The sequence below is a fragment of the Tasmannia lanceolata genome, unplaced genomic scaffold, assembly GCF_043159265.1.
Source record: "Tasmannia lanceolata isolate RefF3 unplaced genomic scaffold, GAP_Taslan_0.1 ptg000019l, whole genome shotgun sequence".
Taxonomy (NCBI): Eukaryota; Viridiplantae; Streptophyta; class Magnoliopsida; order Canellales; family Winteraceae; genus Tasmannia; species Tasmannia lanceolata.
The window spans coordinates 15,424,626-15,452,284 of NW_027518696.1; the positions used below are offsets into that span (position 1 = coordinate 15,424,626).

Genomic DNA, 27,659 nt, shown 5'->3' on the forward strand with positions numbered 1-27,659 from the left:
CACAAGGGTGTTTTTGTCATTTAAATCATTTTTTTGATCCTTGGGTCCGTTTTTACAAAGTCTTCCCCAAAGAAAAGGAGAAAAAAAAACAGACTCGTAACCAACGAGAAGGTTCCCGATGCGCGTCAAAACCACAAAACGTGTCCACGGACACGAAAATTCTCCATTTGCTTGACTCCTTTTCTTCCTTATTAACAACTCTCTCTGCTTTTAGGCAGAGGAAGAACGCCATGGCGTTTCAAGACCCCATTTCTAACAACCCTAATCCTCTCGAAACCGATCTTTCAAACCCTAATTTTGCCGCAGCTTTCGAATCTCTCCCTCTCCCCTCTCTCGATTGCAATTTCCCTGATGATCTCTCCATTGATCTCACCTTCCCTGAAGGTTTTATGTCCGATCTAAACTTTGAGGATGACTTTGATTTCTCCTTAGAAGATCTTCTTTTACCCTATGAGAACGATCGTTTTCCCGATTCTTCTTCGCCGGATTCTGTATCCAAGGACGGATCTGGTGTCTCTTCTTTGTCTCATGTTTCATTCGATCGGAGCTCGGATCATGTCGTTGTTAATTCTCCGGTACTGGATTCTGGTAATTTTGATGTTGCTAGGGTTTTGAATTTGCCGAAATCTGGTAATTTTGACGGCCCTAGGGTTTCGAATTCACCTGAATCTGGTAATTTTGAAGTCGCTAGGATTTTGAATTTGCATGAATCTGGTAATTCTGACGTTGCTAGGGTTTTGAATTTGCCAGAATCTGGTAATTCTGACGTCGCTAGGGTTTTGAATTCGCCGGAATCTGGAAATTTTGATGTTACTAGGGCTTCGAATTCGTCAGTATCTGGTAATTTTGACGGCGCTAGGATTTTGAATTCACCCTCTCCAGAATCTGGTAATTCTGAGCATTGTTTTTCTGGATCGGTATCGTCTTCGTTGGATTCTAGCAACTCTGCTGATCAGAAGATAAAGTCGGAGGAAGAAACTAATAGATCGTTTTTGAAGAGGAAGAAAGAAAAGGAAGACGCGAACCCTAACCCTAACCCTAACCCTAGGAGTAGTAAGTTTTGTAGGTCAATTTCTCCGGATGATGTGAACTCGAACTCGCAGTATGTTTTCCAACCTGGAAATGAAGAAGACGAGAAGAAGAATTCGAGGCTAATGAGGAATAGGGAAAGCGCACAGCTTTCTAGACAGAGGAAGAAGCATTATGTGGAGGAGCTCGAAGACAAGATGAGATTAATGCATTCTACTATAACTGAATTGAATAGTAAGATTTCATTTATCATGGCTGAGAATGCGAGCTTACGCCAACAATTAGGCGGTGGAGGAGTAGGTGTTTGTCTGCCTACTGGAATGTATCCACCACCTCCCCCGATTCCTCCCATGCATTATCCGTGGATTCCTTGTTCTTCTTATGCGTTGAAACCCCAAGGATCTCAAGTTCCTTTACTTCCAATCCCTAGATTGAAACCAAAGCAACCCGTGTCATCGTCCAAGGCCAAGAAGACTGAGAGCAAGAAGGCTCGGGGGGAGACTAAGAAGGTTGCGAGTGTGAGTTTCATGGGATTGTTGTTTTTCTTGCTGATTTTTGGAGGATTAGTTCCACTTGTGAACATTATGTTTGGAGGAAGTAGAGACTCAGTTTCTGGTAGAGAGTCGCACGGTAGGGTTTTGACGGTTACTGGGCATTTGAATGGATCGGGTCAAAGTGATGAATTTGGCTTATATTCTGGGAAGATGGAGTTTGGTAAAGGTAAGTTTGAACATGCTGATTGTACAAGAGGTAGGGCTGAAGTAACTGAATCAGAAGTGAAACAAAAGGAACGGGGATCATGGCCTTTACATTGTTCCGATGAATATGGTTTTCGGAGGAATGATAGTGAGCCTCTCCTTGCTTCATTGTATGTACCAAGAAATGACAAGCTTGTGAAGATTGATGGCAACTTAATAATTCATTCTGTCCTTGCTAGCGAAAAAGCTGTTGCATTTTCAAGAGCGATGCCTACAGTGAAGAGTGACAAGGCTACTATGCCTACAGTGAAGAGTGACAAGGCTACTATGCTTCCGGATACAGTACCTGGAAAGACTGGTCTGGCAATTGCTGGTAATGTGGCCTCTGCATTGGCTGTTTCTAAAGCTGGAATAGATGTAGAGAGGCATTCTCACTTGTACAGAAACCCGGCTGAAAGCCTGAAAGCACTTGCTTCAAGTTCCGAAGATACATACAAGGATAGTCTGAAATCAGCTGCAACTGATGGACCACTACAACAGTGGTTCCGTGAAGGGCTTGCAGGTAAGGATGATAGCTTGTCACTGTTGTCCTCAACATTGCCTAAGTTATTCATACCATTATTAATTCTGGCATGCAATTGCTCAAAGGAGCTTCTATTTGCATGCAATTTCTCAAAAAATCTTTCATACGCATACACTGTTCCATTCTTTTTGTTGCATTGATCTCATTATGCTTATGATACTAGGAAACCCTCCTTCCACCATGATCAGAGGGACAATTGGTAGAATTTAAGGTTCGAAATTTTTGGCTCACTCAGTTTAGTCATTCTGAGTGTAATGGACAGAAAAACGATAATGTTGTTAAATAATAAGGAAAACAAATAAATAAATAATAGGGCTTGAGCCTGTATCTTAGTTCGAAGGTGCTTTGTGTCGTAACTACGAGGTTGTAGGATCAATCCCAGCTTAGGTTCCAAAAAACAAAAAAAGGGAAAAAGTAGATGCATCTAAGGACTAAGGCTAATCCCATAGAATAAGATGCATCTAAGGCTACTAGGCGAGGCCTTTGTCTTTTGTTTTTGTCATAAACTGATTTGTGATATATGAAAAAATGTAAATATAGCTGTATGAGGCTTTGTTTCTTCATGTCCTCATTTTTTTCCATTTTCTTTGTTTAGCAGTTACTTGTTTTCTTGATTCTTTATTGAATTGTCTTCATTTGTTTATACCTGTCATTACCATTCCAAATGCCCACCAATCCTAACTTTAGCTTAATTGTGCTGTCCTACTATTGTTTGCTTTTAGGCTTTTTAATTTAAAGGAAACCCGTGTCAAAACATTTTATGGCCACTTTCAAGGCTTTAAATTTTGGTTTCCATTTCTCTTTCGATCACCATAGAAACAGAAATGTTTGATTTTGATTGGAAATCTTGGAAAATCATGGAAACATATGCGATTAATAAAATTTTAAGATAAAACTTCAAGAAAGGCTACAATTAGCACAAATACGTACTTAGAAACCATTACATAAGCAAGACAACCATCAATAATGGCTTAACAATATCAAGCACTTAGTGACATGCGCAGTCAAACATGTCTGATAATTCAGTACATACCACACTTCACCCGTACTGATATAGTATACAACTATTGCACTTACAATTTTGGTTTCAATATGCGTTTCTGTTTCGATATCATTTCGTTGGGGATAGAAACAAAAACATTTTGGTCGTTTTGTGTTGGTTTTGGTGGAAGTTTAAAACCATGTCCATTTTGAACTTCGATAAGATGTTTTTGGCGTATGAGAAGAGGTTGCATGTTTTTTCTGGGATCGCGTCTGGAACAATTACTCAAAGCCTTGTATTACTGATGAGATATTTTGCTATGTGAACCCTGTTGGAGTACCTTGGTCACTTGTGTCATTTGGGGGAGAGTTTTGGGCATAATCCTAGTTTGAAGGTCAGCAATTATTTCTTGGGGCTGGTTAGGCAATGTTCTCTACACATTGCAAACAGATGGTGATTGGTGAGTATCCATGGGTTTTTCAACTCGAACCAAACAGAAGAGGTAGGTTGGTTTGGGCACTTGTTGACTCACCCCCACCAATGGTGAAATTCTTATGGGGCTTATCTACTTCCTCTGTAAAAAGAATGATTCATGGGGCCTTTTTTCCTCATGAACACTAATGGTGATCCCTTTTCCTCCTTATTCACAGGGCCAATGCTCATGGCTGAAAAGCACTATGTACCATGACAAAAATTATCAAATACATCTATATCCCCAACACATTTGTAGCCAGTGCTGACCTTGGTCTTTTGGAATAGCCAATTTAATTTGAGGGCCACATGCAGTTGATTTTTTTGTTGTAACTTGAAGTTGTAAAAGATGCTGCCATGTTATAAAGGATGAAACTCTTTGCAAACATTGGTTCTTTTTCACCATTTTCTGTTAAAGTGACCAGAAGAATTAGGAAGCTAGCATTAGTGATGTCGTGCAACCTCTTATTGAGATTAAGGAGGAAGTAGAACATGTGCAGCAATTAGAGCATCCTAAGATCATCAAAACCTATGGGATTTAAAACAGGAGCCACATTATTGGCAAAGAAAGGTGTAACATTTCCTGCGCACGACTTAAAAGACGGACTTGAGTTCAGTTGTAGATGACTAGATGGGGCCAATTCCAATATATTTTATTTTTAGTTGTTTTATTTTAGTGGGGGCTGTTATGTTTAAGTTGTGGGGACTATCATTCTTTATGTTTTACGTGTTAAGTTGTGGGGACCGTCAATGCTGCTATGTTTTAGGTTTAATATTTTATTTTAGTGGGGTCCACCAATTACTGTTTATGTGAGCAATAACGTGAATAGTAGGAGATAGTTAACACCTATTAGCACCACTAGGGGATTGATAGGAGGTAATATATATGTAATCCATTGGTTTTCTGAGAGTTAAAATTTATTGAACAAGAGAGAATGAAAGTTTTGCACAGGTTTTGCTGCATTTTTTTTCGTGTGACTTTTCGTAGGAGGAGATTACTCATCTGTGCAGTAGTTTTCTATAGGGTATTGATAGGTCAGTCCGATTGTTGTAATCAACTAGGTTTCAATCTATTTTCTGCAACACAATTATACTCTTTTGATTTGTTATCAATTAGAGGTGAGTTGTAATTTTTCATGCAGTAATTGATTTCTTTAGTGGTTTCAGAACTGTGTATATTGTTTAAAATTGAAACCAAGAGCTACGCATCGACTCTTGGGCCTTGTTTTCTTTCATTTGGTATCAGAGCTTAAGATGGCTCCCAGACGGCCCTCCAGTCCTGAATTTAGTGAAAGAGTTAAGAATCTTGACGATCTTCGAGAGATGATTCGACAAGAAGCAGAGATGCATGATCAAGATATAAAGGAGATGTGGGAGCAATTCGCTCAATTTAATGTTGCTCATTCTCAAACCTTACGTAATCAAGAGATGCATCATATTTTAGGTGCATCGGAAGTTGTCGAGATCAATACGTGTGGACTTGAAGAAGAGGTAAACCCTAGATATCAACACCCGCCCAACTAGTAGCCCCCTCAACAACAAATTCAGTCCATGAATCGTATTCCACAAGAGAACAATCAATGAGAGCAAGGGATCAAGATCAAAATTCTAGATTTTTGTGGCAGATTGGAGGCCGAAGAACCATTAAAAAAAAAAAGAAAAAAAATGGAAGCCGAAGAGTATCTTGATTGTGTAACCACGGTGGAGAAAGTTCTTGATTACAAGGAGCTTTAGGCACATAAAAGGGTGTTGTTAGTGGCTCTGAAGCTCAGAGGCCATGTCCGTATTTTCAAAATTCATGATTGAGCCACACTGTTCTTTGTGAATCAGGTGATTCATTAATATATCTAAATGAATACGGGGTGTAAAAGAGAGAGTATGAGAGAGAGATCAACAAATGATAAGGAGAGAATAGAAAATGAGAGGGAAAGATCGAAACAGAGAAAAGATGCGATGAGAGAGACACTTGTGAGAGTGAGAACAAAAGAGAGGGAAAGGGTATGAGGGCAGTAGTAGGGATAGAGAGAGGGAGAAATATGGGAGCAATAATAGGGAGAAGGAAGAAAGAGAGAAATATGGGGGCAGTAGTAGGGAGAAGTGAGGGATGGAGGAGGGAAGACTCACCTTCAGTCGTGAGTTTGGTAGAGGAGAAGAAGCGTCATGGAGGCGTGGATGGAGGTAGAGGGGAGACGTGTGGCTCCTTTCTCTGTTCTTTTTCTTCAATTCATCAAAACTAGGCCTTCTCCCCATTAATCCTCATATTTATATACTTGATGTAGGTCCTCTTTGCTAGCTTATCTCCAAGTGAAAGTACTCCTATGCCCCTAAACATCATAACAAAAAGGTAAGATAAGGGCATAAACGGAAAAGGCGTCTAAACAAACTAAATAAAAACATGTGTGGTGTGTGCAAGTGGGTCCTAGATGATGTGGACACATCTACATTCTAGGCAAATCAAAATAAATATAAATGAGTCCAATAATCCAAATAAAAGTAAAAGAAAATAAGATGACTAATTTGTTTCGGCCTTTGATCTGTGGGAGGGATGGGGAATAGTATGTAATAATAGTAAGGAGAATATTAATGTAACTTCACAGGTCTGGTGCTCTCCCCTTGTGGGGCTAGTAAAATTAAATTTCGATGGCTCCAGCTTGGGTAATCCTGGCCCTGCTGGGATCGGTGGCGTCCTGAGAGACTGTACAGGTGAGGTCATTAAGGCTTTCTCTGGTCCAATCGGAACAGCAGATTCGAGTGAAGCAGAGGTAAGAGCAGTTCACCAAGGCATTCTGAGTATGGAAAGGGATAGATTAGGCAGTTGCATTGTAGAGGGTGACTCGCTTAATGTTATAAGATGGCTTAGAGGCCCTTTGAGTCCTCCGTGGAGATTTCTTCATTTCTTTGATGAGATAAAAGATCTATCAGAAGGGCTTTCGGTATTATGCCAGCATGTGAGAAGATCGGCTAACGCTATGGCAGATAAGTTGGCAAAAGACGGAGTTTCGAAGCAGGTTTTAGAGCTTTTTGATTTTCTTCCGCCCTAATTGAATATTGCGGGGTTGTAACTGTCTTTTGTGGCTTGTATGTGTGTCTTTGTACTGTAAGGGGGACCTTCTCAGTCTTCTTTTAATGAATTCCGTTACCATTCAAAAAAAATAAAAATAAGATGACTAATGCAACTGATCCAGGTGCCGGATCACATCACATTACTTGAAGGAATACAAATTTTCTTAGAAAATCTGGATATAACTATATGAATAGCGAGATTCGATGAATGTCTTGTCTTGGGGAAATGGTAAAAGCAATGGCTGTGGATATTTGCCAATTTGATTTTATAGATTAGAGAGATTCTCACGAATTTCGATCACAGAATTAATCTCATTCCTCGATCAGCTAAACTGTATACCAGTGAGTAGTATCTAGAGACAGTTTAATTATTTCAAATATGTATCATATTCCTTAGGTGCTCTCTTATTTGTTTGTTTTCAGCTTCTGTGAATGTAGAGACTCCTAGTTGCTGATTTGTATTAGTGGTTTGGAGTTATAAAGTTTTATGATTTTTCAAAAGATAATCATCATATACATGTTTGACTGTGTTGCATCAGTACAGGTATGAGTGTTGGGATCCGACACGTATATTGAGTGTTAGATGCGGATAACTTCACGTATATTGAGTGTTAGATGCGGATAACTTCAGAAAGAAAGATTTGTGGATTCGCCAAAATAATTTAATTAATTCTCAAATCTTGTTTCTTTACATAATAATATGGTTAAATAAACATAATGTTTTATTTTGCATAAAAAACTTACTGTCAGGATAATTTTCAAAAAAAAAAAACTTAATGTCAGGATGGATACAACTCAAAACATGCTGTAATTGTATAGTTATGGTATTAGTATTAAGAGAAGCATATAAAAGGATCTAGAAAGTGTCGCAAAGAATCCCAGAGTATTGGAATCTGACATGTGTCCGACGTTGGTACTTTGCCCATTCAGAAGAATCCGTGTAACATGGTGTTTGGACTATTTTTGTGGTAGCTCTTTCCATCAACCTTATTTCTCCATGTCTACAGCCGTTGAGGTTGGTGAGCTTCGCTGGGGGTCGTTATTCTACTCTTGAATGGTTTCCTTTTCGAGTGCATTTTTGGCGTTAATGGTTTCCTTTTGAATGCATCTTTGGCACTGCAAAAACTAGTTCTTTCTCTTGGTCGAATGCAATGTCTTAGAAATGCCATTTAACTGCTCCAGAGATATGGTGATAAGAAAGGAGATAAAATATGAAAACTCAAAAATTCTCTGTTTTTCATCAGCAGTTGGATTGGGTATCTTGGAATCATAGCTATACCTTATAACACTGATTCATTTTTTGTCTGGGCAGGACCCATACTCAGCTCTGGCATGTGTACTGAAGTGTTCCAGTTTGAAGTTGCCAATCCGGGTTCCATTATTCCGGCAACCTCAGTGGCCAACAGTTCCGCAGAGCGCCCTCCCAATTCTACTCATGGCAACATGAAGAACAGAAGGATTCTCAACCATCCACCTATTCAACTTGCTGGACCTGTCCTCAATAGGTCACAAGAACATGCCGGAAAACCTTCAGGAGAGGGTAATTTCCAGGGGAATAAAACTGCATCGTCGATGGTTGTTTCTGTGCTAGTTGATCCTAGAGAGGCTGGTGTCGAAGTTGATGGGATGATTTCTTCTAAATCGCTCTCTCAGATTTTTGTTGTTGTGCTCCTAGACAGTGTCAAGTACGTTACGTATTCCTGCGTTCTTCCTTTCAAAGGTGCTGGTCCTCATCTTGTAACTGCTTAGAAGAGGAGAAGAGACTGGTTAGAGTGGAAGAATCTTTAACTACTTAGAAGATAAGGGAATAATTTGGCTAGACTAGAAAAATTGAAGAGGGTATGAATCTCTCTCTCTCTCTGTGTGTGTGTGTGTGTATATGTGTTTTTCTCTGTACTCACTCATTCTTAAATGGGTTTATTTTTCTCATTTAATACCTGAGCCCTGAGGTTTGGTCTACAGAAATCAAATCGAAGATGGGAGAGAAAAAAGTTAGTATAGGTGGCCACATGTACGTGGAGCCAGCCCGTTGAGTAGGGGTAGACCCAGACTGTTCGATGGCAGGTTAATGGACAGCATTTGGGCACAACAAGAAGATCTGAACTTGTCCATTGATCCATATTCTAAGGTCTGAAATTATTCCGGACCATGATCCAGATGTAGCCACAAAATCCGATGGAGATCCGAATAGTTCATTTATATCTATTCATGAGGGGTGAATTTGTAGCATTTAAAAACTTTCTCAAAAGAACAAAGTAGGACCTATGACACTCTGATCGACGGTCCAATTTTAAATGGATTGCGGCTGACTTAGTAGGATCTGAAAAGCACTTCGAAAAGGATCCAATCTACTGATGAGGGTTCGAATGGATGGTGACTAAAACATAGTTGGATCAATTGCTAATGACACTTCTTATTTTGCATTAGCTAATAAGCTATTAAAGACTCATTGCAGAGAGTGCAGACTGCAGACATCATCTCTCAATGTTGTTGATGCCATGTTTGGCTCAGTTGCAAGTTGAAGGCCTATTCAATATTTGGAATGTTTGCCCATTTTCCCCCACTCTTTAAGAAGAGAAAGAGGTGTTAGGCATCTAATCAATAGGCCAAAAGTCCCAGACTGGTTGAACATGTTAGCAGGCGCAAAAAATTACGAAATATCGCACGCATGTAAAATTAAATAAGTAGTACACGCACTAGGAGCACCCTTGTAGCTGGTTTTTTTTGCAAGAGAGGCCTTCAGCTTATCATTCCTCTAGATCAAATTACAAAATTTACAAAAGCTACTAATTAAAAACGCCTCACTGGGCCTTCAAGTCTTTCAATTGGAATGCATGAAGGCGGACTCTTCTTATTGCTTTAGATGGTCTCTTTGATTTGAAGGGGCTTGAATAAGTGAAGTAGGGAGCAAGAGATGGGGTGCCAATATCAATTTCTAAAGAGGTTTTGAATGGGATAGGCACTCTTTATTTAGAGCCTTCCAAAGGTCCCTAAATAAGAGAGCTGGAACTCGCATTTTGTCTTCTCTAGTCCCTTTTGCTTCTCGCTTCCACTTCCTGCACTTTCTTCCCACTTTGGAAACTATGATCAAAATTGAAAACCTCAATTGGACATTAAACCTAGATTTGAACAACTCAAGAGCCTAGAAAGCTTTGATTTTATGCGATCAAGAAGCCAAAGTACTCTAGGGGAAAGACCATAAGTCTATAACCTGAGGATAATTGCATTAAACTGTACAAGCATTTTCAACCAACTAGCTTGGTACCAAAGATCCGATAATGCCTGGTAGCCCAAACATCTTTTTTATCAAGATAATAAGATTTTATACAAAGTTGCACCCATGGTGGATTTCTGAAATCCTTGCCACCTCCCTCAGCAATTCCAAGCAGTTTGTTCATCTTGCTTGTCAGCACATCAGCAGGTGGGTAGCCTTCGAAAAACTCCACCTGCCATGGATTAAGACGAAGTAAGAAATAAATGGGATAATTAAAGGCACCAAATCCTAGGTTAATGACTAGGATGATCTTTCTTACATTTTCAAAAGGAAGTCAATAAGAAAGCACTCAGAGACTGATCTAGTCAAATTACAAGGGCAAGAAAGCTTTTAAGAGCCTTCCATAGACTGGAGGAAAGGAAACAGACCTCGCAGGTTGATGGTTCTTTGGTCCTATGAGGAGCCAGAACATTTTTTTTTGAATGATGGGAATTTTATTAAAAAATGGGCCAAGTCCTAAGTGGTCACAAAATATACAATCAAACTAGACTATACTGACATGGATACAAGGAATGAAAAGGCCGAACAAACACGTCCCACAGAACCTCCTCAGGAAGGCAAGTGATGTGTGCCATCAAAGAAACTCTGAAATAATTTCTTCAGCATAGTTCATACATTTACAGGTCCTAAAGCCCTATTATTCTATCCAGGAATGGAGATATGTGTAGGCAAATATTCTCTATTCAATAAGTGGCACAGTGATGAGTAAGTGCAATGCATAAAGGTGGCATAGCTACATAAGTTTATTAAAATGAACAAATGGCTGAAAAAGTTGGCTGATTGTTTTTTATTTTGCTGGTGCTTCAGAATGTAGGCCAAAGAAATTGATCTTAAACAGTATTCCATCTTGTTATCTGAGAATTAAAAAACATTGAAAAAGAATATTGGCCATTGAAAAAAAAATGCAAAGAAAAATTCGAGGGGAGGAGGATTGGCAGTGTTTTTTTTGCCGCTATCAAAACTTTGGATAGCGTATTAGATGTAGAAGATGTCCGCAATCTAGATTGAATCTCTCTCCTCCCCCCCCCCCCCCCCCCCCCCCTCTCTCTCTCTCTCTCTCCTCACTCATCTTGGGGTGGAGAAGGGAAACCCTTAGGGAGACCTAAGCAAGACGGAGATAGTAGACTTGGAGCATGGTTTTGCTCTCCTTGTCAATATCTAAACTTTAGATGGCGAGACAAATGTCGCTGGTGTCATACGATCATATCACACTTAAAATGGGTTCCTCGTGCTAGTTCATCTATACTAGAGCCTAAGGGTGGTGAAGATGATCTTTGGCCCGATTCGGGCAAAATTTATCGCCACAAAAATTCAGAGGTTCCACTTTTATCAATCTCGGGCAAGGAAGTGGATGTGTGAATAGGCTCCCTAAGATCCTGCTTGATAGGGAAAAAGAAAAACCTTAATGAGACTCTGCAGGAGCTTCGGAATTGGGCACAAGTGTAATGGGAAATCCCTTCGTTACATTGTCCTTCTTTGTTGGCAAAGAATGAAGTTCCTTTTATGTTTGAATCCGAATCACAAGCATCAAAGATCCTTGCTAAGGGATCTGCGGCTTTGGATAACCATATGCTTTCCCTCTCACCATGGAAAAAGGAATATATTCAAGGAGAGGAAGCTCTTTGGGTTCACTTTTTAGGCATTCCTCTGCATGCCTGGACAGTTTCAACGGTGGAGGCTTTAGGGAGCCTTTTTGGTAAGGTTGTAGAAACCAAGATGGAAGGCAACCACCAAAATTGTATGAGTTTCGTTTCAGCTAAGATTCTAGCCTCCCGGTGGTTTTTTCTAATACCTACGTTAAACTCAAAATTTTGGACCAGTCCTACACTATTGGGGTTGAGCTCTCGAAGGAAAATTCTGTTATCTCTGATTCGGCTCCTCCGCAGGCGGATCGGCTTCCGACAAGTTCAAGGCCTTTGTCTTGTGAGCCATTGGCCCCCCTTGGGAATTCAAATTCAAATTCAAATCTTCTCGTTAGGGGGCCTTTGATTGCGTCGTTAGTCAGCTTCGAAATAGGGGTGATGGGACCTGATGTGAGGAAATCTGATCATTTTGGACTTTTGGTGAGTCCCAAGAAATCTAACCCTACTCGTAGGCGAAAACCTGCTTCGTTGGCTCCTAGTGCTAGGAAGAGTCTCGACTGTCGTGCCCCTGGCGGTTCTTACAATGGTTTAAATTACCTACCCATGGGGTCAAGATATCATGAAAATTTCCTTATGCTTAACTTGGGGAATATTTTGGGGTCTAAACTGGGATTAAGAAAAAGAACAGCAGATTGTTGAGGCTCTTCAAATTTTATTCCAAGTCTACTAGGATAGGTCCTACCTATAGCTAAACTGTAGCTAGGGGATCCTGGGCCTGAAAAAGACAAAAGATTATAGCAATTAAAGCATTAGTGGATGCATTGATTAAATTTTCATTCTTGGTAGTTAGGAAGTTGTCTTGTCAGGTTCCTTGCGCTCTCTTCTAGGAGCGGAGGCTTCAAGGCCCTTAAGGTCTTGGGTTGATATTAAAAGGTCCCCATCCTCTTATTTTGAAGAGAATTCCCACGACAAAGGAGGAATGGCTCCCCCTGATGATCCAAGAGAACAATCTTGCCTGGGGCGTCAGCTTTTCTTTCCTCATGCGTTCTGGAAGTTTCCCAGGACTTTGGGGTCTGGATTAAGGGTTGGATGGAGACAAGAATAAGTTGAGAATAAGGCGGTGGGTATCCGATCGGTGGAAGAAAAGCCTAAGACCAACGAACCACTGGGAATCCTTAACATGATTCCTCGGGCTTTCTTTGCCAAAATCCCAGATCCAGCACAACATGGAAGAGACTCCTTCGGTTTTGACGACTTGCCTAGAGGCTCAAACAAAATGACTATCTAAATGGTGATGACAAGTCTGTTTTGATGAAAGGCTTGTTTGATGGGGCCCACTAATATGGCACTTTTTGTTGGATTTGATTCAATTGAGTCCATTGTGCAGTGTAAACGAAACGAAGGCGAGCGGTGAAGGCATCACTGGCTGTGGTACTAGATGAAGGATTCAACAGGGCATGGTGGCAGCGTATGGAAGTGTGGATCTCACTGTAGCGGAAGGCCCAAAAGATCATTTCTTTTGGTTTTTACTGGCCTAGGAGTATGCTCCTGGCCACCCTTAATTGATTCTATGTAATGCAAGTTGGGACCCCTGGTCCCCAATGTAATCTTCATAGTATCAATGAAATTGTCATTTTTCAAAAAAAAAAAAAAAAAAACATTGAAAAATAAAAAGAAGAAGCTGAGAGAAGTGTATCTTGCCCCATCTTCATCACACACGAAAGCATGGATTCTAGCAGTGGGGTCCTCCAGTGTCAATCTGATCCGATACATATGTGTCACGATAGATCGGAACATCTCTGCCCGGCAAGGATATACAGCTACCACGCGAACTACACACTTGAATCTGTGTGTTACCTGTGACATACACGTTTAGTTTGAAAGAGAGATGGGTGTAATTTATGCATTCATGAAACAAAGGTCAAAGATCATATGTCTGAAAATCTTGATTGGTTCAACACAAAGACAAGGTAGGAAGTTTTTGAAAATGGTTGCAAGACCTTCCTAGATGTTAATCCAGGTTTTCTAGCGGCAGGCTGAATTAGATGTTGATGTTTCTTTTATATATTGAGAGGTGCTAACAATACAGCTACATGCCGTTACCTTCTAATAAAATTTTCACTATCCATCAAAAAATGAGGCATTCGACCAAAGTCAAAACGTAACTAGTAAAAAAAGGAGCCACCTATTACGATTGGTGCTCTTAGTGAAATCAAAATCGAATATTGCTGTGCCTTACATAAACTAAGTACCTTCGAGTGGGTGAGGACATCCATTAATGTTGAGAACCGCAGTTCGCAACCTGTATCTGGAAAGGAAACCTAATATTTTAGAAATCAACTTCCCAATATTTTGAAATTTTATTGGAGAGTCACATAAAACACTTAGCTAAAAAAGTATCACAAAAAGGAAACATGAACAAGCCTACGAGCAGTCACAAATATCTCCAACTTTTTCAAAATGTCACAATTGTTTCATTAAATGAAAATAACTTCACTTGCATCAATATTTTAAAAAATATCATGAATTCATGATATTTTAGCTTTTTACCACAAAAATACAACATAATTTCATGAATTTTTCTTCTCTAATTTTTTATTATATTTATATATTTCAAGTTTTTCATTTCCACCCTGTCCCCCTATATAAACCTGAAAATAACAAAAAAACCTTCAGAGATATGCCCTTCCCAATCATGTGGTCCGTTGCTTCATAATCAATAATCCAAGGACTAAATGAGGTTAGACACACATAATTAATGGAAGGAAACCATCCAAAAAAAATAAATAAATTAGTGGAAGGCATACATGACTGAGCAAAGGCAGAAGATGATGTAGATCCTTCTAACTATTTCAATAGGTGGTGGAGTTAATCCAACTGTGATACAAACATGGTTTAAATTTCGGCCCAAATATTTCGATTTCGGCAGCTACTGAAACAAAATCTACTTGGAGTCATAACAATACCATATTTCGCCTGAAATTTTGAGATTTCATTAATGTTTCGGTCGAGATATACGAATCATGCTACTTTTCAGATTAAAAAACAAAATTTCTATTGAAAAGTCAACATTTCAACGGAAACTCCGACAAAAATCAACTCCACTAGCAGAAAAGAGCAGGCAAAAGTTCCTTATATTTTCATTCATTCACTAAACAAAACTAATATGCAGGAAAGGCTCAGAAAATGGAATTTCCACATGGCAAATAGATGTTATCTGCCTATCAAATGAAGAAACCATTACTCATATTTTCATTCATTGCAAAGTGGTATTTTTTTTTTTGTCTCAAGTGTTTGACTTGTTTGGTTTATATTGTGACACGCCTTGGCACCACAGTGCATAGATTGTCAGGTTTTGGGCCGCAACCCGCCCCTGTTTTAAAACGCGTCTACACATTGAGAGAAGGGTTCACATATATAGCCCAGGAACTTTCTCTCCCTTTCCTATGTGGGTTATTACAATCCACCCCCCCTAGGGCCCAACGTCCTCGCTGGCACACCCCCCTTTAGGGGCTAGTGTACTCGCTGGCACACTGTACCGGAGGAGGTACGGCTCTGATACCATTTTGTCATGCCTCGGCTCCACTGTGCAGATATTGTTCGGTTTTGGGTTGCAACCCGCCCCAGTTTTAAAATGCGTCTACACAAGGAGAGAAGGGTTCACATATAGCCCAGGAACTTTCTCTCCCTTTTCGATGTGGGATCTTACATATTGGGTGATCCGTGATTCAATTAAGGAGTTCTTCTTGAGTTGGCATGTCTCTGGGTTTGGTTCTTTGGGCCTATTTCTTTGGAACTTTTACCCTTTGCTGTTCAGTGGGGCATATGGAATGAATGAAATTCACGATTTTTGAAGGCAAAAGTTCAATTCCTTCTTGGTTGGCATGGAATATTAGATTCACCAAGGCAGCTTGGACATTGCAACATAAATCCTTCTTGGGATATTCAGCAGACATCATTATCAGAAATTGGAAAATGATCGCGAATAGTTCGATAGCCAAGGCAAAAGTGGTAGACAAATGGAAACCTCCCCTAAGGAAGGTCATCAAACTCAATGTTGATGGTTGCTCCCTTGGCAACCCTGGCATTGCTGGCATTGGTGGTGTTTTTAGGGACTCCATGGGTATTATCTCCTCTTTTAGGTTCGATTGGTTATACTGACTCCTCTGAAGCCGAGATCCGCGCTAATCTATCTACAAGGTAATATTCCTCTTTTTCTATGAGTGAGGTTGCCTACTTTGAAACTCCATGTCCTTATCATGTTGACTACGCAATTTACCTGGTTCTCTCTTCTTCGATGATTGAATTGACTATATGCCTATCTTCCAGCGAAAGCACTACTACCTAGAATCAGATCTTCACTATCTAAATGAACCCGGAACATACCATTGGGAAGTGATTCAGCAATTAAACCTTCATGAATCCATTTTGGTTCTTTCATTCCAGGTAGTACCAACTAATGGAGGGGCAGTGATATTAGACAACCTGCCTTTCGTCTCTTTTTCATAAATAGGAAATTACAGATCAAATTCGGATACCAGGAGGATCACCATATATAACACAAAGATTCTCCTCCAATTCCTTCTAGTCGAGCTTCTCAATCTGCCATTATACCTCAAGAAGTAGAAAGAATAACGATCCCCATTCCATCTAAAATCCTTCTTACAAATACTGAAATTCAAGTGACAATTGTATACAAATACATGGGGGCGTGCATATCCTCCAGAATCCCATTATGAGAGATGCCAAAGGAGGGGCTTCCAATGCAAGCTCGGCTCTCATTGGTCAAGGCAGGCTGACATCACAGGAGCACAGTGTAACAGGTGGATACCACTTCCACATTTTAAAGAAAGAGGATTGCTAACATGTGCATGAAATCCCTGTTAGAGCAGTGGCTGAGATCACAAGATGCTGATATTCTCCGATTTTTTAATGTTAATGAATATATTTATTTAAGTAAAAGAGAGGAGAATACAAAAAAATCATGAGAGATGATCATGGGGTCGCCTCAATGACATTACAACTGATCTTACAGCCAGAGCAGTGACTGAGATCACAAGACGCTGATATTCTCTGATTTTTGAATGTTAATAAATATATTTATTTAAGGAAAAGAGAGGAAAATACAAAAAAAAACAATGAGAGAGATGAGCATGGGGTGGCCTCATGACATTACAACTGATCTTACAGCCAGCTTTCCAGATTCTGTACGCTGAACCCGGTTTTCACATCATTTTAAATGCAAGAAGACTATTTTTCTGTCAAGATCAGGGGGTTTACTCTATTTTCTTGTCCCAAGATCTGGTTTTCTGTTTCGACCGCAGAAAATCGATGTATTGAAAGATCTACCAGTCGCTACATTTTAAGGAAAGATGATTGCCACATTAGACCCTTCCTAGTTTAGTGGTGTAGAAAAGGGACTTATTTTTTTATAAAACAAATACAGAAGGATCTGATCAAGTAATCTTCTAAAGCAAATGCTTCTTCTCCTTCATCAGTATCCTGTTGATGGTGTACAGGAGAGCACATAGTAAATCTAAAAATTTGGTAACCGGTTGCCACTGGTTATACTGCGCCCATGCAAGGAATACTTGTTGGCGACCAATAGAAATCGAGCATATAGGTATGCACCTTAGACAGAGCTTAGTCTTAGAATTTATTCCTAACCTAATTTTCCAGGCTGTCAGATATAGAAAAACTTTGGCCTAATACTCTGCGGCATGAAGACATTGATGTATCTCAAGCTGCTTGTAATTTTTCTATAAAGATGGGCATTTCTACATAGATAAAAGTTAAATTGTTCTCAATAGAATAGAAGCATATTAAAGAAGCCTCCATACTGCTCACAACCAAACTCCAGAAAAATTATCCCTCAAAGATCTGTACAATCATTGGGTGAGTTCGATATGTGTATCGAGTATAAGCCAGGACGCACGAAGAAAAACTTTGGCCTAATACTCTGAGGAATGAAGACATTGATGTATCTCTAGCTGTTTGTAATTTTTCTATTAATATGGGCATTTCTACATAGATAAAAGTTAAATTGTTCTCAATAGAATAGAAGCATATTAAAGAAGCCTCCATACTACTCACAACCAAGCTCCAGAGAAACTATCCCCCAAAGATCTGTATAATCATTGGGTGAGTTCGATATGTGTATCAAGTATAAGCCAGGACGCACGAATCTAGTGGTTGATGCGTTAAGTTGGAAAGCAGAGCTTGTGACTTCATTATACAAAGAAGACAATATGTATGCAGCTCAAATCATAAAAGCACTTGTACCGAAATCTAGAAAAGAAAAATATGTTTCATATTTAAAGTGCCAATTGCTCACAACCAAATTTCATTACATTAAGAACATAATATGCATGCATCTCAAATCATAAAAGAAATTGTACCGAAATCTAGAAAAGAAAAATACGTTTTATATTTGAAGGGCGAACAACTCTCCAACTTAGCTAGAACATAATACCTGTTATGCGAGAAGGCCAAGGAAAACTCCACAAAGGCATGCGATCCACTTGAGATGATAGACGTTCCATGTAAAATCTAGTGGTTAAATTACAATATAGGATCACTTTGCATTGAGAGAGAGAGAGAGATGTTAAAAGAAACTACCATCTTCCTATGCAAAAAAGTAGAATAATTACCTTTCAAGACTTATCACAGCTTTGTCCTCGTTAGACAGAAAGCGAAGTTGACTTGAAGGCGAAAATATACCTCGCCACAGTCCAGATCGGACCTCACAAGTAATGTTACGGAGTTTGACCCATTGACCACTACCTTGTACTTTTGGGCCAAGCTCTTTGTCAATGATTACTCTCAAGACAGTTCCCACACGAGGAAATGTACATAAAACATCTCTTGGCAGAGGTAATGGTTCTAATAGCAAAGGAATTGGATTCTCCACTTCATCTGGCCTGCGTCAGAAATAGTGCCAACAATTTCATTACTTTGTCACACTAACATCAAGTTTATAATGCCAAATAAATAGGTAAAAACTAAAAAGCCAAACAGCCCAAACTTATACAATCAAACCTAAGCTTACAAAACCGTGAAACTATGGAATCATTATCATAAAAAACTGAGAAACATTAATATCATTATCCTTCTCCAAGGACCATTGTACATCATGGGACGTGGGTGTGGTGATCAAGACCATCCATCTTGTTAATAGCCAACATACTGACGCACCCTTACATTCCTGAATCCAATGAACATGAAAAAAATACTTGGGCAATTGACGACTCTACCTAAAGATCAACCCTTACAAGTTCAATATCAAAGGAATGTCAATAATTAATGTTTTCAAATGATAGTAACATTTGTCACTTCCAGATTGTAACACAAGTATGACCAGCCATGAAGTTTCATCATCAATCCTGTCGAAGTAATGCCGGTACACAATTAAGATGTATATTAATGCACTGAATTAAATGACAATAAAATGATGCTATTCATGCAACACACCTTGAGAAATTACATTGTACCCTCAAAGGTGGTCAACCCAAGATAATGCAACAACTCTCAAACAGGAAATCAAATATCATTAGCCAACATTAAGGGCATATTGAGGAAAATAGGATAAACAAGGAGTTCTGTATGTTGTATATTAATTAAGTTATGATTCATACTATGCCCACTTCTAGAAGGCTTTTTATGTAGCACACTAATACTTAATAAACCTTAAGGAATAACAGCATTTTTATCACCCAAATAATAATTCTACTTCTTATTTCACTCATGGAGAAAATAATGAGAAAGGGGGGAGCTGGGAATGGGTTGGGAGGTTTTGTGTGTTTTCTTAGCTGAGAGGAAAATAGAGCTTTGTAACCCTAAATCAAAATACTGAATCTCTTTTCTCATGGACGTAGGCACACTGCCGAAACACATAAATCTTGTGTTCTTGCTTTAAGTGATTGTGCTTCATGCATCTCTTCTTGACATTTGCAGCACATTGTGGTTTAATCCTATTTTGAGAGAATTGAGAACTCTCAATTTTCTACAATAAGTACACATCATTTTTTTAATTTACACAATATCACAAAAACACTTTGAGTATAACTTAAACTATATTCTATTTCATTTCTATAAAAGCTATACAAGAGTCACGTATAACAAAGTAGAACATCAAATACTTACTTCATTGGTAAACTTATAGGAGGAGTATCAGTTCCATCCCAAACAAAAAGCATCCACCTATCTTCAGGAAATTCCCATACACAAATAATCTAGTTACCAAAACCAAAATTATCAAATTAGTTCCTTTGTTCCTTTGAATAGAAAAGCATTTAAATTCCTTCTCAAGAGATCCTACATAGGGATATCAATTCTCAAGTGCAGAAGTCAGCAGCATATGTGAATTACCTTGCATATTAAATCAAGAGGCTGGCCAACTTTGATTTCCCTCAACAAGACAAAGAGTTGATTTGCACCTAAACAAGTATACCAACAATTTGATATGCATTACAAAGCATCCGCATAGGATAAAAAGTAGCCCGTGTGAAATCCATTATCTCAAACATGTGTTGCAGAAATGACTGCCAACAAGCTTATGCACAGATGTAGGCCAAGTTATCCTAGAAAATGATGCATGCTGTTTGTGTGACATAGTTGGATAGAATCCAATGTGTAAAAACTAAAAAGCAAAAAACTGAAGTTATGCATATTACAAAACCCATGTTAATGTCTTTTGAAGTGATTTCCTATGCTTGTTGGGTCATACATGAACATTGTTTACCGAATCATCTTAGCACATGAAACAGTTAATTTGATTGCAAATGACAGGGACAGAAGTACCTAACAAAGTTTTTTTAAGAGGATCTGGCAATATCATGGAGAAAATGAATACCAATCCCAAACGGTGGGACCTCTACTCACTCCCACTACATAATAGTATATTACCACTCCATGAAGTCCACCTTCAAGTGCACCAATGATATACCATTCGTAACTTTGTAGGTTGGCAGCAGTACTACTTAAACAAAGGTCGCTTCAGCCTAATGTGATTGTCACTTGTCAAAAAATGTGAGCATAAATCTGTGAAAACAATAGGACTCGTACCAATTCACGAGGCATTCCGTATCATTCAAGGTCCTATCATGCATTCACCAGAATCACCACTACCAATATTTATATGAGAGCCCCATAGGTATCACGTCATCTAGAGCAAGCAGGGGCAACCTCCTTCCTCGGTCACAAATCTTGATTTTTTATAATATAAAAAGAAAAAAAAAGGATGACCCCGAAATCCACTCCCATGTCCTATTTCTTCACCCAAGTGCTGGAAAACTTGGACAGGGTGAGCCTCCAAGTGAAGCCACCAAATATCCTAGTAATCCCATCAACCAAAAAAAATAGAAAGACGAGCACAATAGAGAAACAAGGGATCTAGACAATCATATTCACTCTATACGCTTTATATTTTACAAGATCATCTGCAATACAAAAAGCTGTTAAGGAATAGGGATAATACTTGAATCCAGTTTGGGAATAACATTTCGGATTTGCAAATTTGATCAGCAAATTTCCAAGGGCTCTTCTTCCATGAACAAAAGATATAACATTAGCAAATTCTCCTTCAAGGCAGATATGACTATCCAGAAAGTACGAGTTGAGTTTTACACCCTCCAATAGTGCTTTCATCAGCTCTTCAGTTGAGTCGGCATTGCCGAAAGGGTCTGGATATGAGATGATCGCATCTCCAATCCATTTCTTACAACCCTCCACTTCCAACAATAACTAGATTACCTCTCGAACTTCTGCCAAAATTCAGCTTCAGCGCATTGGTTGGAGTGGGGGTGCGCAGGTGGGGGAGGGAGGAAGAGAGGGGTGATCCATTTCACTGATTTTTTTTTTTTCCGAATAACCAGCTCTGTTCCACACCACATTATAACAATTTCTGAGGGTTTCAGATACAGTAAAGGACCCAGCTAGAGTCATATACTTTAGCCCAAAGGATTATGGTACCTTAATATTAGAAATCAGGGAACCCACACACGTAATTTTCACATAAAAATCCTAGAGTTTTGCTCTTTCAATAAACCCCACATTATAGCATACACAGCCAAATCACATAGAATTTTTCCATGTCTTCCGAGCTTCATCAATCTCCAGCAGTTTAAAAGATTACCCATATTCTCATCGACTATCCTAACATTGTCCCACTTCAATCAAAAGTATCAGTGAAAGAGTGTTGTACAGCTTCGATTTGTGAAGGGGAGGTCAATGCAGTAGCAGCAAGGGCCTTGACGAGATGGGTTGAAGGGGGTGTCATAAAGAAGCTGCTTGAAGTGCTCAAGGGTGGTGGTGATCCTGTGGAAATACCGTTGATGAAGGGGTAGTGGTTGACAACATTGTGAATGATGCCAACATTGGTGACGACTGACGAAGAGATGGAGGGAGAGGAAGTTGGCATAGCGAGAAGGGTGGAAAGAACGGAGTTACAGGTAAGAGAGTGGGCTATAACCTGGAGAGAGAAGAAGATGAGGCATATACATGAGGGCGTGGTTTTAAATTTCCACTGGAACCGACACGAAACGATCGAAATGTTTCTGTTTCCATCCCCTCTGAAACGCATAGCAAAACCGAAATACACATCGAAACCAACACTATAAGTGTATGAGTAGTATACTATACTAGAAGTTAAATCATTATGGCTAGTTTTTTTTTTGTTGTTGCTTGTGTAATGGTTTTTAAGGGTGTATTCAGGCATATTGCAGCACTTCCTGAAGTTTCGTATTAAATGGCCATAATTTGCATATGTTTTCACACGCTTTCGCGGTTTCACAAGATTTCTAACGAAATTTCCATAAGAAACCAATATGTTTCTATTTCTGTCACAACCAAAACAAATACATAAACAGAAAGTTGCATGTTTCCGCAAACGAAAACATTTCAGTTTCAGTTTCGGTTTTATTGTCAATTTCAGTTTTGGTTTTAGTGTCGCTCGTCATCGAAACGAAAACATTTCGGTTTCGGGATGAAATTTCGATCGATATCTTGTAAATTTACGTAAACATTTTGTACGAAATCACGACCAAAATGCAGATAAGATTCTTCACCACAGTTTTTTCTTTTTTCTTTTTGTTTTTTTTCAGAAATATCTAACTAAAATCATGTTGTTCTTCTCTTGTCTGTGAGCGGTGTTGATTTTTATCAGGTTTCTAAAAAAATGAAACTTTGATTTTTTTTTCTTTTTATCTAAAAGTTGCATGTTTCCGCATATTTTGGCCGATAGATTAACGAAATCTTGAAATTTTGGGTGAATCTGGTATTTTTCTGAATCCAAGTGGATTTTGTTTCGGTAGCAGCTGAAATCGAAATATTTTGTCTGCAACAAAATGTTTTCGCTAAAATTTAAAACCATGGGATGGGATGATGGGGGTTTTGAGGGCACTTGAGATGGTAACCAGTGCCATGGGAAAGGGAGAGGCGAAGAAATTGGACAGGGATGAAATTCAAGATTTTTTTTTGAAGTACAAAAACAAAACAGAAAATCAAAACAAACAACTACTGAATCAAGTTGTACCTGTTTTAAGATCTACAGGGTGCCCTTGGCATCAAGGATTTATAAGGACACCGTTGATGGCTGAGAGAACCTGTGAATTAACAAGGTTAAAGGCTCCCATGGAAGAACTGAGATTCAAGATTCCTCAACCTATGAAGATGTACTGCGAGACGCTACTTATATTGGCAGGAATATCGTAGTTTCATGAAATTACTAAACACATTGAAGTTGATTGCCATTTTGTTTATGAAAAGGTTGTCCGTTAATTGATATTTACACCATACGTAAAGTCCACAAATCAATTCGCAAATATCTTTATGAAAGCACTTACAAACAGTTTGGAAGGATTTGTTCCAAGATGGGCATGATAGTTATGCACCAACTTAAGGGGGAGCGCAGAAGACAAGTTAAACAGAGTCCACTACGCCAATGAAATGTATTTTGATGGTATTTCATATTAATGAGTGTTAGTTTTATGATAATTTGATAGTCATTAGGAATTTAGGATGACCCTAGGGGCACACTTTGTACCCTTTTTTGTTTTTAAATGAAAACATTCTAGTGAAAACTTTACTTTTTTTTGGTTGGTAAGCTGGGATCGAACCTGCAACCTCGAGGGGCTAGGGAATAACCCTCACGAATATCTTCTCTTCCTCTTCCCCCCCATTTCGTCTCTCCTTCTTCGCTCTAAAAGTGGAACAAGAAGTAGAAGGAAGGGTAAAGAAGAAGGTTATTTCTCGTGCCCACAAAATGGTGTTTATATAATAATCTCTTAACAATAACACTCATTAACATGAAAAACTAGCACAACATTCCGTAGGTGTAGTCAGATCTATTTAACTTCAATAAATATGCTGTCAAAATGTGTGTGTGTATAAATACTCTATTTAACTTTTTCAACAAATATGTTGTCAAAAAACTATACACACACATATACATACATATGTGTGTATATAAATATATATGTTGCCAAAAGTGTAAGATTATATGAATTTTCTTTTTTGGAAGGTAAGATTACATTAATTGGTCAATAAATAAGTTAAATTTTGTGTTTCACACAAACAAGATGCGGGAGAAGAATGCATGGGAAAGAAAATAAAGAAAATTTTGAAGGCAGCTAAGCATTTCAATTGTGAGACAATGCAACGTTAATCACCAGTAACACAATTGGTGAGAGGTGAACATCTTGCTGAAGTACAAACAAGTGAGAAGATACAAATTTTTTCCAATAAGATGCAAGAGAATTGCATGTGAATGAGTCCAACACAAGCAATTAAAGTGCATTAAAAAAGAACACTTGGGGTTGCCTGTGGACAGGGATTCTATTGAATGGTATCATGGGTTCAAACAAAATACTCCAAAGTACGGAAAACAAAAACAAAATTGTAGTAAAAGATTTTGTTCACAACATGGTAGCAGCATTGAAAGCTACTCAACTCAAATCAAATCAACAAAGCCTTTGTCCCAAACTAGTTGGGGTTGGCAAATGAATCCTTTAGAAAATTTTCATGAAGAAGGTGAAAGGATCTACCCCGCTCAAATGATTAAGTCTAATCCTGACACTAGTTGGGCTCGTCTACATGGATCATTTTCTTCCATTCTCTGCTATCCAAGGTCATGTTCTCTGTTATGTTCCTCGCCCTCAAGTCTTTCCTCACTGTTTCTACCCAAGTTGTTTTCGCTCTGCCCCTACCTCTTTTTACGCCATCAACTTAGCACGGGTCACTTCTTCTCACTGGAGCATCCAAAGGCCTACGTTGGATATGCCCAAACCATCTTAAGCAGTACTCTCTCATCTTCTCCTCAATTGGTGCCACCCCCACCTTTTACGGATGTCTTCATTTTAATTCGATCTAAACTTGTGTGGCCGCACATCCATCTAAGCATTCGCATCTCCGCTACACTCATCTTATGCACATGCTGCTTCTTGGTGGCCCAACATTCTGAGCTGTACAACATGGCTAGCCTCACAACTGTCTTATAAAACTTTCCCTTCAACTTGGTAGGTATTTTACGGTCGCACAGAACTCCTGAAGCATGCTTCCCCTTCAACCAACCTGCTCTTATTCTGTGGTTAACATCCTCTTCAATCTCTCCTTCCTTATGTAGGATTAAACAAGATAGCGAAAGATATCCCTCTTAGGTACCTCATGTCCAGTCATATTTACTACCTAAAAATGAAAGATAGCGAACCACAATCATACAAAGATTTCCTTAAAACATATGAATCTATCCAAACAATGCTAGGTATGTCAAAATACATGTAAAGACCCGGCCCCACATGGGCGTAGAAAGTTAATAACCTTAATTAAATCTGGACCGTAGATCTCTAGACCAAAAATCACAACAGTGTATTTTAGTTTTTTTTAGTATAACCAATTTTTGGGGCATCAAATCTTGTCCGTTCGACATGATTTTGGTTCCGGTAGATGGGTATTTCGAATACCTATCCAACGGACCCAAGATTTAGCGATTCGGACGTGATTTGAGCAAGTTATGACCTTTTTTCTATTAGGGTTAGGCATAGTTACGAGTTTTGTCTTATTAGGCAACTTTTGAGTTTTTATTTTTATTTAAAACTTTAGTTTAGTTGTTAAATTTGATAAGTACACCCTCAGGGAGTTTTAATAAAGATGAACTCTTGCTAATTGTGGAAGACTTAGATTAGGAAACTAACTTTTAACATTAAATGTAATTGGGAAACCTACTTTAAGCACAAAACTCGTTAGCTATTAAAAATCCAAAACATAGGCTTTTGCAACCTTACTTGTGCACACCAAGAGAGAGAGAGAGAGAGGAAAAAAGAAGAAGAGAAGAAAATGAAAACAAAAGAAGACTTAGTGTTTTTCATTGTTTTGGGTTTTCGTCTTCGAGTTCCTTTCCGATTGGTGCATAGAGTTTCACGTCTCATTCTACACTCAAACGACAAGTGATGACTGACTTTTATAAAATTAGTTATGATTATGATTTCTATGATTATATTTCTGTTTCCTATGATTGTTCGCATTCTTTTTACACCAATGTCATTGAATTAACTGATTATCCCTGTAGAATTTCCTGTGGTAGGACTTTATATTTTTAGGCCATAATCTATATACACGGTGTTCTTTATCCTTAGCAATAAATCTTATAATTCTTATTGCTTTTACTTATCACATGTGAATGCCATGAGAAACATTTTTACAATGCAGATTTTCATTCTTGTCACTTTTGTTATCCAAGCCAGTCACATGAGCTTGCTGTTTGACTTAGATTATTTTCCAGACTTTATAGGTGAGGAAAGTAAATGAGCATTTGTCGATGAACAGGTTTAGGTGGCACTTAGGATGGGAGAGAGCACTCATAGGATTTCTTTTGGAGTTGAGATAAACCATGTAATAGACATTCTGTTAATGTAATAGAATTTTTTTGTTGTTGTTTCCCTTTTGGTGTAGCGATTCGGATTTTGGGATTTAAAAAAAAAAAAATCATGTCTAAAAAATTTGCCCCAAATCCGGGTCGTTACAGTACATCCACAAATTTGTGGTAAAATTAAATAGAATAGCAACTATAGTCCAATACTTGCGGGATAATAAACCTGTATCAAATTGATGATCAACCAAGCATGTTCTTAGTTGCGTTATCAACTTCTTGTCATGGACTGTAGAATGAAAATTTGAGGAAATCTGATATGGTTCGCCCATTCCACTAGATTCCAGTTCAAATAGAGCAAAAGAAGAGAACCGCTTCTCGAAAGCAGCATAAACATTCCCTTCGATGGATTTCATCTGCACAAGTCATACCTAAAGTTTATAGTGTACTAAAAAATGGAATTTTAAGTAAAATATTAAGAAATTCCAAATGGCTAGATTTTAGTAAAAACTACAATGGGATTTCAATAATACAAAGAATACAAGTGGTCCCACCCTATTTCTGGCCGTCGGAGTAGAACATTTATCTACTCCGACGGAGTAGAAACATTTCTCTCTCTCTCTCTCTCTCTATATATATATATATATATATATATATATATAGAGAGAGAGAGAGAGAGAGAGAGAGAATTAAAATTATTGTTGTGCCTTACTGGTAGACATATCTCTAAGCTGTTATTATAAAGTTTAAAAACACTAAGTGAGGAACCAAATTTACTAATACAACTAAACATGATAACAAGTAATAAAAGGAAAAGTATTACACTAATGCTACAAGAAACAATACTGAGTTCAACTTATGAAGGAACTCATCAAGAGGTAGTCAAATGATGAAGGCAACATATATGCCAATGATGAAATTGTGAGAAGAAACTTTAGGAAAATATATCTATTAGTAAGATTTACAAAAGAACATTAGAATCCTTTAGCAACATATACAAAAGTTACTTAAAACAGGTAAAATACACTTCCCAATGTAATGAACAGATCCTAGCATTGAAAAAGGTTTTAAATTTCTGTTTCACTTTTGGTTGGCACAGAAATTGAAACATTTTGG

The 27,659-nt window shown here is 38.5% G+C and overlaps 2 protein-coding genes across 5 annotated transcripts in view; one reads left to right on the forward strand and one right to left on the reverse strand.

Moving 5' to 3' along the window:
• The first annotated feature begins 63 nt into the window (after positions 1-63).
• BZIP49 (basic region/leucine zipper motif protein 49) lies at positions 64-9,145 on the forward strand. 2 transcript variants are annotated; one of them, XR_013236795.1, is made up of 3 exons: positions 64-2,289; positions 8,139-8,665; positions 8,789-9,145. XR_013236795.1 is itself a non-coding variant. In XM_077361991.1 (2 exons), the coding sequence occupies exons 1-2, from the start codon at positions 231-233 to the stop codon at positions 8,573-8,575; spliced, it is 2,496 nt and encodes an 831-aa protein (XP_077218106.1). In that variant the 5' UTR covers positions 64-230; the 3' UTR covers positions 8,576-8,760. The 2 variants fall into 2 exon arrangements, 1 of the variants encoding a protein (XP_077218106.1); XM_077361991.1 differs by lacking the exon at positions 8,789-9,145 and having other exon boundaries at positions 8,139-8,760.
• An 805-nt stretch (positions 9,146-9,950) lies between these two features.
• LOC143852563 (protection of telomeres protein 1a-like) overlaps positions 9,951-27,659 on the reverse strand; it is a 35,698-nt gene continuing 17,989 nt past the window's right edge. Inside the window, exons 3-10 of one of the 3 annotated variants that reach the window (XM_077361992.1) lie at positions 26,770-26,959; positions 20,051-20,118; positions 19,826-19,914; positions 18,334-18,603; positions 18,156-18,232; positions 13,936-13,991; positions 13,385-13,540; positions 9,951-10,272 (exon numbers count right to left, since the gene is read on the reverse strand). In XM_077361992.1, coding sequence (XP_077218107.1) covers positions 10,072-10,272; positions 13,385-13,540; positions 13,936-13,991; positions 18,156-18,232; positions 18,334-18,603; positions 19,826-19,914; positions 20,051-20,118; positions 26,770-26,959 — 1,107 coding nt within the window. In that variant the 3' untranslated portion in view covers positions 9,951-10,071. The remainder of the gene's footprint in view (positions 10,273-13,384; positions 13,541-13,935; positions 13,992-18,155; positions 18,233-18,333; positions 18,604-19,825; positions 19,915-20,050; positions 20,119-26,769; positions 26,960-27,659) is intronic. The other 2 variants (XM_077361993.1, XM_077361995.1) reach the window with 2 other exon arrangements.

Excerpts from the sequence above, each read along its gene's own strand:
- BZIP49 (XM_077361991.1), top strand. The coding sequence starts at position 231 with ATGGCGTTTCAAGACCCCATTTCTAACAACCCTAATCCTCTCGAAACC. Across the intron at positions 2,290-8,138 it reads GTTCCGTGAAGGGCTTGCAG|GACCCATACTCAGCTCTGGC; the intron begins GTAAGGATGATA and ends TTGTCTGGGCAG.